General features: G+C 40.3%; 1 protein-coding gene across 1 annotated transcript; it reads left to right on the top strand.

The window, feature by feature from the left end:
• Positions 1-2818: 2818 nt before the first annotated feature.
• LOC110980374 (gamma-glutamyl hydrolase-like) lies at positions 2819-11713 on the top strand. Its single transcript, XM_022236996.2, has 8 exons — positions 2819-3173; positions 5000-5162; positions 6769-6856; positions 7579-7720; positions 7877-7983; positions 8174-8267; positions 8504-8638; positions 9843-11713. Exons 1-8 carry the CDS (start codon positions 3065-3067, stop codon positions 9962-9964), a joined length of 960 nt encoding a protein of 319 aa, XP_022092688.2. The 5' UTR covers positions 2819-3064; the 3' UTR covers positions 9965-11713.
• The last annotated feature ends 269 nt before the right edge of the window (positions 11714-11982 follow it).

The following is an 11982-nucleotide window of genomic DNA, read 5'->3' as shown; positions in this document are numbered from 1 at the left end:
TCCACATGCGTTCACATACTTAGGTTTTTGAAACTGTGGGCGCATTTGGAGTAGAGACCGTACGGACGCAAGTCAGGTACATTTGACTGAACAAAATAAAATTGTGGGCGCATACGGAGTACACACGGGCGCAAGTCAGGTACAGTAGTACATGTACATGTAGGCCTACAAGTATTGTCAGTTCACGTACATGTACAATAATTTTATTATCGGACAAAAAGTATGCACGACGAAAACAGTATTCACTCATATGCAACGTCATATGTTGTTTTATTCATGTTTACGAATTGTATTATTCATGACACTGCTTGTGTCTCCGTCACATCACACTAGACCAAAGATCGTATCCGCTCCGAGCGGAAGAAAAGAGGACGTGCTTTTGTTGTTGTCGTTGTTGTTGTTGGTTTTTTTAAACACTATGAGGCGCGCAAGTATATGCGCGTTTGACCCGGAGCACGCTGAGTACGCGTAACTAATTTGTTCCGGCATAAAGTATGGTCTCGTCGATGCAAACGCGCAGATGAACGCGTGCAAGAACCCGCTGGAAAACAGATATGGTCTTTCTTTCGCCGATTGAGGGTGCACTTCAGCTCGGGAAGGATGTGGTGGCCATCGACAGTGGGTGGATGACGGACAAGGTTGGGCCGGACCGGTCAGGCTGAAATTGGATGCTATTTTTACGGCTGGAAGTAATCGTTCACGTACGTAACCGGCAAGAAACTCTACGGAGGCCGATCACAGCATAGTAGCAAGAGCCCATAAACGTCCACACACAGAATACAGAAAAAAAAACAATGTTTACATAAATCCCTTGTTGGTTGGAATGTATCTTAGCTATGAAACAACGTGAACAATTGCGAATCGGTTTTTTTATATTTCACCAACAGGAAACACAGACCGGAACAAAACACTAAGCCTTCATGCAAAATGAAAGAGGGCGCTAGTACAGACAATAATTTAATGTCAATGATGGCCCCAACGCCCTCACGGACGTTTAACTGTCAATTTCTCTTCTATTAAGGAATTGTGTGGCACATGAACTCTGTGGTTTGCAAAGAAGAAGCATGGAATTTAAAAGCAAAGATTTAAAAGAGTGCTGGCATCTATATTTAGAAAGTATGAGACAAGAAAACGCGAAAATAAAAATCGCTATATTTTAGCAAATATGCATAGGTTTTAATTCTCCAAACGGCGACTAACGACTTCTTCAATGATAATTTTTGAAAAAGATCAAAAGATTCGGAACAAAGCCCTGAGCTGATGTACGCTCAGCCCAATTGATTTCAGGAGTCAACGCACCCGGTTAGGAACCACTGAAAGCGGGAAAATCGGATTCTTGGCTGGTGTCCGTTTTCAAACGATTTTGTACCATACTAGATTTCAAAAAAGTTTGCTTTTCTCTAAAGGAATGTGTAGGGGGACCCCTAAGCACACTTAGTTAGCACCCCGAATGATTCGGCCCACAGGTTGTCTCAGCCCAATTGATTTCAGGAGTCAAAGAACCCGGTTAGGAACCAAAACGGGAAAATCTAGGATGGTACAACCTTCGGCCCTGAAACCGATTTACCCCATTTTTGTTCCTAATCGGGTGCGTTGACTCCTGAAATCAATATTATAGAGCGGTTTTTATTTTTGCGTTTTCGTGTTTCACATTTTCTAAATAGATTCCGGCACCCTTTTATATCTCTGCTATTAAATTCTATGCTTCTTTACAAACCACCGAGTTCATGTGCCACCAACTTCCTTAATTAATGGAAGAGAAATTGAGATTACCGCCAATGGGTCATTAGGGAGACATTCCCATAAGAACGTGCAAATTTTTCCAACTTTACTGGCCCATAATTCAATTTATATTCCCTGATCTGATCTGAACCAAACTTTGTATGTTTTCATTTTAGGCCCTAAACTTCCATCTCTCAAAATATGGACGATAAAATTCGGCCTCCTTCTGGTAGTTTGAAAATAGGGAGACACTGAAATGTCTCCCTAAAAGTGAATGTCTCCCTAATGCTGAAATCTTACCACAAAATGTCTCCCAAATGACCTATTTGTAAATATTGACAGTATACAAATTGCGATTCGGTTCGCAAAGGCCTCAGGCTTATTTTGGGGCCATCATTGTCTGTACTAGCGCCCTCATCCATTTTGCACGAAGGCTTAGGTCCAGTTCGGGCGGCCTGTTCTTGACACGGGTTTTTTTTTCTCGCGCCTGAACGGTAGGAACACGACTCAAGAACACTGTTCTCGGAACAGGATGACACACCACCTCCTGGTCAGGGTTTTACAGGAACACACGGAAAAACTCGTGAGATTTTGATTTTTGAACAGTTGCAAACATGGCAAAAAGTAGAGTAATGGCTTACAAAGCCATAGACAATAGGAAATTTTGCAAAAGTAACGTTAAATATTCTCCATAACACAGAAATGAATGTTCCTGTTTAAACAGAAAAGAATTAAGCCCAGTTATCCAAACTTTAATGGACGCCGTCATGTTGCATGTTGCTTGTGTGTGATAACCAGTTGTTTGTTCCCGGCGTTCGAGTGACCGACCCACGAACAACTCAGATCAAGCTGTTCGTGAACATATGGGAACAAGCCGCTCGAACTCAGCCTTTGTGTTTTTTCGTACACATTCCGGTCTGTGTTTCCGTTGGTGAAAAAAAAGTTCCCAGTTGTTCACGTTGTTTCACAGGTAAGATACGTTTTAGCGAAGGATTTATTTAAACATTGTTTTTTTTTTTTTTTAATTTGTTTGTGGACGATTGTGGGCTCTTTCTGCTATGCCGTGATCGGCCTCCGTAGAATTTCTAGCTGGTTACATAGTACATATGCACACGACGATTGCTTGCGGCCGTAAAAATCCGGCCTGAATTTCGTGCCAATTTTAGCCTGGTCCGGTTGGTGGGCCGGCCGGGCGGATGACGTCACGATATGATCTCAAAGCATGCAAACCAGTACGCGTAGACTCGGGCGATGATATGATGCGCTGTGATGTGCCTCCGTTCTAGGTCTAGTTCTAGCAGTAGCAGAGTCATTTTCGCCCTAAATATCTTTTCCTTCCTCCATGATCCAACAGAGGAGTCTGTCAGGCATGAAGTTCAAAATCACCGTCTTCCTGAGTTTGACGTTCTGTTTTGTGTCTACCTATGCGCTGAATGACAGTCCAGTGATTGGTGAGGATCGTTGAAACTACACTGTTAAAGACATGACATAAAGGAATCGTTATACGCCCCTTATGTTTATACTTCAGTTAGACTTGGTGAAAATGTTACTAGGCTGACAACCCATGGAGGAAGGATCTACCAAACACCTAACCGGACAAATTAAGTGGAGTCTTCTCAGTCTCATAGTCTTGCTATGCCCCAACTATAGCATAAGTCCCAACTATAGTTGGGACAGTCCCAACTGTAGTGCTGCAATTGGGCTGGCCCAACTTGCAACTATTGTTGACCAATGTCTGTGGAAAATGTCTGAACATTATCCAAGTCAATGTGTCTCACACTTGTCACAATTCATCTTAATTGTGGCACTTCATCAATTCATCTCTCCCTATGACCAGTGACGTGACATTTGTAAACAAGATGACTTTGGCACATGCTGGTCACATCATGCATACTACTGGACCCCTCTGCTGTAGTCTCACTGATGTGGTGCACTTCGTTTTCAACGTTGTCCTGAACTTTCCATGTCCTCATGCAGTGTTACCAAACAATGCCAAGCACACACCTGTGTTGAAAACTTCAATTCAGCTAATTACAGACACTATTGCCTTCATTATTTGCTCGTTCAACGTTCAGTGTCATAAATTTAATAGGCCCAAAGTTTCTCTGAAATTCATAAACGGTGGGGCCCAGAATTAAATTGGGCACAAATTTAGCTGAGTGTTCCTTTTTGCCATTATTTACGTGATGCCCTTGAAAAAAACACAGAAAATCCAACATTAACATTAAAGGAGCTCTTAAATTCCAGTAAATCATTACCCCCACTCACATACCAAAATACAAGTTTGTATTAAATAACGCATAGGCCTCAGTGGAATTTCAACTTTAAACAATCCTCCATATTGTTTCCATCAATTGACATCGTGTTTAAGTGTAACTTTTACTTATAAGGCCATCAGAACAGAAGTTGTTAGATTTGCTTCCTAACAGTGTCCAAAACACATGAGGCATTTGTTCGTTTCCGTTATTCAATCTTTTATTTAAACCTCCAAGTACAGACACTTTTCAAGTTTAATGCTGCCAAAGTACAACCAAAAGCCTTCCTGAGGAATGAGCTACATGTACATGTAGGCCCTTCATCAGTTTATGGATCAGGTCAATTAGGGATAATCAAAACAAAAAAGATCTGCAATCTGCAATAAAATGTACACGACAAACGTGCAAGCCGATCCGAAGCTTGACATCTGGACATACGAAAGCCTTCTGAACTGAGCTGAGTTTGGATAAAATGCTTGAATATGGTGTTTTATGAAGCTGCTAGAAGATTTGGAATGTTCTCTGCTTTTTGTGATTCTGTGTCTTTCTTACATATAATGAATTTTTGTAAATAAGGGTTTTTTGGAGTGGTGGCATCGGGGCATGCGGGCGGTGGATTCAAATCTACAGCTATTCTCGTGGCCTAATCCCAATGTGTTGACTCCATTGTGCTAGCACAGGTTTCACTGAGGTTTCATTTTTTATGCATGATATGTAATACATGTACATGTACATCACAACCATGAGCCCTGTCATGCTTGGATACGTAAACATGGACATCCACAACTATTACGAAGTGCAAGGAATGTGACCTAACTCTCAGTGTATGATGATTTTTTATGCTATCCTTCTGTTACTTATGACACACTTTACTTTGGGTGGACGCCGTGTTTGTTGATATCTAATACCCACTATAGGTCATGTGACTTAGCTAGTACAATCGGCCTATTGGTCAGCATATCGAGGGTATGCTAAATGCTGCAGCTTTTAACTAGAGCTTTCTCCCCACCCCCAACTCCCAGGTGTCCTTTCTCAGAGTTCGGGAAGATCGTTCAAGAAGTATGGGGATGCATACATTGCTGCCTCCTATGTCAAGTTCTTGGAGTCAGCGGGAGCCAGGGTGGTCCCCATTCTCATCAATCAAAACGATTCCTACTACGAAGAGATGTTTGCTTCTCTTAATGGGTAAGTTATATACTGTACACTGTACGGCTGGTATTTGTTATATACATGTAATTGGCATTCAGCCGGGATAGCCCGCTAAAGTCTGTGACTTTCTTCTAGTGGGGTACCTTGATAGAAGAGGCAACTGTAGACCCAATTACCCAATTCATGTACCTACTGGCAGGCAAGATTCGAACCTAGGTCACAAAGGTGACTGGTGAGGAAAGTAATACGGCACTCACCTAACTCCCCCAAATCAGTAATCAACAAATGGGGTAAATGGATAGTGTTGCTTGTGTACAAGTTATATCAAAGAAGATTAACACATTTGAAGCACTCAGTTGGTGGTCCTGCATGCCGATCAGAATCAAAGTTTTGTGCTTAATTCTGAAAGACCGTTCCTTTGAGCATCTGCTCATGGGTACTGAGAATAATGTACATAATGGATACAAGACAGTTTAATCCATCCCTATTGGTTAAGAGTCAAAGGGTCAGATCAGTGTGTGCCATTTGCATGCAGAAGTCGCCACACACATGCCAAGCCCATATAAGGAGATTCTTCTGGACTACTTGCACAAGGAATATACCATAAAATGGACAAGGGTGTTCAGGAAAATGAAAGCAAAATTCTTGAACAGAACCCTTAGAAATTTAACTTACACTGTATGTTGACTTCTTTTGACTTTGTGACTGAAACTGTATTCATGAATGGGAAAAAATATGTGCTTGGTCGTTCTTAAACTAACATTTAAGACCAGCTGAGGAGAACAAATTAGCCCAAGCCACAGTTGCATCCATTCTCTTGAGCTGGTCTTAGATGCACATTTAAGACTGGCCAAGTGCATATTTATTCCTGTATTTATGCCACATGGCCGTAGTCATCATGAATGAAGCACTAGTCCACCAGTGGTTGCCATTATAGACTTGCTCCAAGCTGGTAGAGGATGGTGTCTTAAGGCCTTTCACAATTGTATAGATGTATATTGTAATGATTCCGGCTTGCCTGCAATTTTATGGGCCTTCGCTTAAGCTTAGTACTGAGTTAGCAAGTTTAATGTCAAGAGAATTTTTATTCAAAGGGGGAGACAGAGAAAATAAACCATTGTCTGGAGGCGAAAGGGATTACTCTTAATCATGAAACAACACTGTCTGTGTGATTTATTAGAGTCCTTTCAAAATCATCAACATTGGGTAAACAGCACCCTCTATAACTTGGGTTAAACTTGCATTAGTCTCGTGTTTGTAACTAAAAGTTGACAATGGTAGCATGCGTAGCACCGGTTGTCTAAGATGTAATAACTGAAGTTTTGATGGCTAATTATCGTCTACTTTCTTGGATTACTCTCATAGTGCTCTGCCCTGGAGTTATACTTGGATTTCATGACTGGTCTTGAAAGGTCTTGTGCGAGGGCAGCTCCCAAAAGAGAACCAGCCCCAGAATGATGCTTAGATCTATAGTTAGGAAGCACTTAAACCATATTGGCAATGTCATTTCAGACTTTTTCCGCACTCATCATTGTTTTAATTGAGTTTCCATAAACACCTGCTCCTTGCTTGTGACTGCAACAGCAACAACTGCAGACAAGAGTTTTTCAATGACACCTTGATTTTCTTGATCAATCTACAGAGTTCTGTTTCCTGGGGGAGGGCTAAACGACCCAATCCACTCAGGATATGGCAAAGCTGGCAAGGCATTCTACGAGCTAGCCGTACAGGTAGACACAATGAATGACTGGTTGATGGGGGTTTGTTCCCTGTGCTCTGGCCATTGGGTACTCTTGAAGAAATTTTGGTCTTCTCAGCCTCCTCTGTTAGACTTGAGGCTGTTGGAATCTTTGGGGCTTTAATTAAAGGAATCCAGCTATTTAGATTTGGCTAAGTGAATTTAGTGGCTCTAGCCATTTCGCTGAAGCCAATCATTCAAAACTGGTTTGAGGGGTATTGATACAGATGCACACCCAATTTTTCAAACAGACTTTCTATTCCATCAAAGTTGTTTTAGAAGCCGGGGAAAAAAAAACTCAGCTGAAATCCAAGAGTTCAAGCGACAGTTTTACAAATTTCACATGGAAGTCACAACAAAAGATAGTATATTTCTACTAGTGAAGATATTTGATTCAATAACCATGGTCCAGGGTTGTGTGAAATATGAGTTTGAATTCCTGAGTGACTGAAAACAAGTCTTTATCTTCATTTTCCAAATCTAGAGGCTTTGTAGGGTAGTCATCTTGCAGTGGACTTCTGATGTTCCTCGGGGAAACCTCCTTTGTGCCTACCCTGTTTTTCATAGTAGAGTGTGTTGCGCATCTGTCAAGGGAACAAACAAGCACATAAGCGATGAAACATTGACAAGTTTTACTTACTTCAAGAATTTGTATTTATGTATGGTATTTATTTCTTGGTTCTCACTGAAGCTCTTTTCCTTCCACCCATTTAGAGTTACAAAAAGCACGGGGATTATTTTCCAATCTGGGCAACTTGCCTGGGTATGGAACTCTTAACCCAGCTGACGGCAAACAAAAATGTGTTGACATCAACAGATGCTATTGACACATCCTACCCCCTCCAGTTAACAAAAGGTAGACAGAGGTTTTTGTTTATCTGTCACAACTACATTGATAGTTTTCACACTTAGTATTGACAACGCTTGTTGTTTGAGAAAAAAAGTCTGTATCCACCATTTTGTTTAATTTTTTTTTTCATATTTCTATGAATTGTTTTTCTTTTAATCCAAGATTTCCACGACAGTCGGCTTTTTCGTGGAGTGGACCAGTCTGTGCAGAACATCCTGTCCAATGAAAAAGTGACATATAACAACCATCATTACGGACTCACGCCAACGGTATGTGATTGCAGAACTCTCTTGAGGTGCAAAGTTAACCTCAATTACATCAAAACCTGGCGCTGTGTGTCATTTGACCTGTGCATGCAGTGTCTGATTTGGCAAGAAATGTTTGAATTTGTTTTTAAAATCTCGTCGAGAGGACTTCTCTGCAGATACACTGATTTGCTGTTGCTTGTAATACTTACAGAATTTCTCCATGACATCAGCTCTGAAAGAATTCTACCGAGTGTTGTCAACCAATGTCGACAGCAAAGGGAAAACTTTTATTTCCACTATGGAAGGTGAGCATGACCAAAGTTGTGATCTCTTTGATGAGGCGCCGTCTACAAGGTGGCAGTGAGCTTGAAATAGAAAGCTTGTTGGAGCAGTTTATTTGCATGTAGAAAGGTTATTGTGAAGGCCGTGAAGACTTTACCTCACAATTCTTCCTAAGCAAGTGCACTTAGTAAAGACCACTAGGCTGGTGTTTCTCTATCTTCTTTTTTTCCAACTCAATTATCCCGCTTTTGGCTTGTAGCGATATATTATCCATTCTATGGCGTCCAGTTTCATCCGGAGAAGAACCTCTTTGAGTGGAAGTCCAAGAATATCAACCACTCATCAGATGCTGTGGTGGTCACTCAGTACTTTGCAGATTTCTTCGTGTCAGAAGGTGAGAGTGAACTTGATTGCCATTGTTCTGATGAAGGTTGAAGATAGTGGGTTATTAAACTGTTGGTGACGATTCAGCAAAACAAGTTTGCGCTCCCTAATATTTCAGATCATTTTCTAAGTGACTACTGATAGAAAGGGCATTACATATTTTCGTTGGGGTGTTGGGGTTTTGGGCTTCTTAATTTTGCTGCACTCCAAGTAAAACCATGCAAGAGCTTGACGTTTTCTCAGACAAATTTGATGAGAAGTTAGACTTGTTTGCATTTGGTATGTTACTGATACACAATATAGTGTCAACTTATTAACTATGTACAACCCACCTAGGCATTTAAGGTCTTCTGATTCCTTTTAGCCTTCTGTTCCTCATACTCACAATTCATGAGGTGATTGATCTTTCTCTCATGCAGGTCCCCGTCTTTGGAATGAACTACCGTTTTATATCCGTTCTATCCCCTCAATCTCAGAGTTCAAAGTTGCCTTGAAATCCCACTTCTTCGTTAACAGTTATTAGATCTCAATTACTTTTATTTTTTTTTATTGTACTGCGCCATGAACGTCTCTCAAGGTGGATACCAGCACATTATAAATATTCATTATTATTATTTTTGTTATTCTTACAAATGTGTCACTTGGGAGACATTTTTGTGGTAAATTTTTCAACCTTAGGGTGACATCGGTCATTAGGGAGACATAATGCTCCAACTACCAGAAGGAGATCAAATTTTACTGTCCAAATTTTGAGAGATGATAGATTAGGGTCTAAATTGAAAACATACAAAGTTTGGTTCAGATCAGATGAGGGAATATTTAATTATGGGACAGTAAAGTTTGTGCACATTCTTATGGGAATGTCTCCCAAGTGACCCATTTTCGGTATTTATTATTGGTTATTCTTCAAAGCTTATATTCTTAAGTTGGTCTTCCGTACGTTTGAGAAAAGAGAAAATTTCAACTCTGGCAACTACAATCATAGTGGAATCTCTTTTTTTGGGTTCCTGTGTGAAAATGGTTGCCTACATGTATTTGTGCACCTCTATTGAAAGCCCATGAGAACTAACCCAATAACAGCCCATTCCGTGGTCCCTGCCTGAAGCGCTGCTTGTTCCACCATGGAAACATTCCATGTTCCAGCATGGAGCAAACCAAGGACACTGTGTATTTTTTTGCCTGACCCGAGCTAATCTTTTACCATTCCATTGCAGCTCGCAAGAACTACCATTCATTCAGTGGTGAGACATTGGATAAATACCTCATCTACAACTACTCTCCCGTCTACACCAATGGCATCTCATCCTTTGAGCAATGCTACTTCTTCAAAGTGTAGTGTTTCAAGTGCCTGGAGCAGGGGTGGATCCCAAATTTTTTTTGGGGGGGGGGGGAGAGCACTTGTCTTTTAGGGGCCCCAAAAATGTATAGCCTCTCCGAGGGATGGGACTTCATTTGGGTCATTTTACAAGCTTTAAAAAAAGAAGGGGAATTAAATAGACCTGTAGAATTTGCCTGTCTGTCATTATTTTTGTTGAATTCTTTTTGGGTCTAGTATTTTTTGTTTGGGGTTTTTTTTGGAGGGGGGATATGGCCCTCACCACCCGTAGACCCACCCTTGACCTGGAAAGAAGTGGAAAAAGAAAGTGACTAGTGAAATTGTATTTGAACCTGCCTTTGCATGTTGAAGCAGCCAGTGCCATGAACAATTGTGCAGAGAAAAATTATAGATAGTCATGTGCCCCAATTTAGACAAACTTCTGAAATGTAACTTAACTTCCTGAACATATTGAATCTTTGTCTGTTTTTTCCAAAACTCCCTTTCCCCTGTTCTTATTGCTACTTTTGATCTGTGGTTTTTTTTTTAATTAGCTGGGTGCTGATGACACCACATACTGTTTACACGTACACTCTTTCAAATGTTAAGTTTTGTTAATTTTTAAATCATTAATTTTCACAACTAGATGTGGGAAAACAGGTCTTTAACCACAGTGATGATTACTTTTATCTCTCCAATGTCCATCTCGTCTGTCGTGTACATGTACACTGTTGGCATGAAAACATAATGATAATGATAATTCTGGAGTTTCATAACATTGTCCCATCCTGGCTTCCATAAGAATGCGCACAAATTAATCAAAACATGACATCATCAGTACAGAGGCTTATTATTAACCAGACATGCAGCTTTTCCTCAGATCAGCCGATTTCCTCGTTTTTCACTTTGCACCTATGCCATTGAAAATTGAAAAACACTGTACAAAATCTTGGAAAGATTGGAATTTCCTCGTTCTTTGCCAAAGTCCGAGTTACCTGCCTGATCAAAACATAGCAATATCGTGTCATAGGTTTTGAATTATGAAGTGTATCGAGTTTGTAAATTGTTTATTATACCGTACAGCAAATATTACATGTCACATTTATTTCATCATTTTGGAAGCTTTTTACACCTATAATGTTTGCATTTTTGTCAGCGAGAGGATTGTGATGCAGCATCACCACTCATCTGCTAATCTCTGGCACTCATACTTTTTTACTCAGAGTGCATAAAGGAAATCCATCGTAAGAGTGGTTACATAATATGGATTGTCAACAGATACCTTTTTTCACACCCTCATGTTGCATGGTAAGCCTTTCCTTTGATCATTTCTAGCGCCATTCATCCCTTGGGTGTAAGAAAGAGAATGTTTCTTACATCTGTCATCACAGTTTGTTAATTGTCTACCTATTCAGCATTATGCAGTATGTATTTTTATCGACAATTTTGTGCTGTAAACTTTTTTTTTAATGGTTCAAAGTGGGTAAGAAAACGTCCAAGTACAGAAATCTTTGGAGTGTGATCAGTCATACTTAATGCATGTGCTTCACATTGTATGAATTGTACATTTAAATGACAGTTATATAGCAACGGTGTAATAATTATGAACAAGATAATTTAGCTGAAGTGAGGTTTTTTATATCAATATATTTTCCTCTGCAAATGTGGGGCTGTAAAGTTGAGCCAACTGTGTGTGTCATTTTTGCAATAATGGTCAGTATTTTTTATATTCTAATCAGAACCACTGCTTTTAGAAATAAAAAAAGGAAATGAAGTTTTGAGTAGGACTTCCCATGTGTGGTTTTATTTGTGCAGTGGAAGTGAGGTCTCGCAGAAGATATGTGCTTATCATGGAGGAAGGTTTGTGTCACTCCCCCATAGTTTTATCATCCACGCCCCCCCCCCATCATAGATAGTACCGGTATCGCTTTTTTACACCGGCCTAACACATATGGTATAGGAACATCCAGAATATTACTTTTTCATACAGCATGTTGGAACACGGGAGGGTCTTAAATTAAGCAGATGCAAGTTAAACA

This window comes from Acanthaster planci, linkage group LG07, assembly GCF_054643075.1.
Source record: "Acanthaster planci isolate LZ-2023a linkage group LG07, COTS_SCS, whole genome shotgun sequence".
NCBI classification, from domain to species: Eukaryota; Metazoa; Echinodermata; class Asteroidea; order Valvatida; family Acanthasteridae; genus Acanthaster; species Acanthaster planci.
Note: the sequence above shows the minus strand (reverse complement) of the source record. Positions and strands in the feature narration are given on the sequence as shown.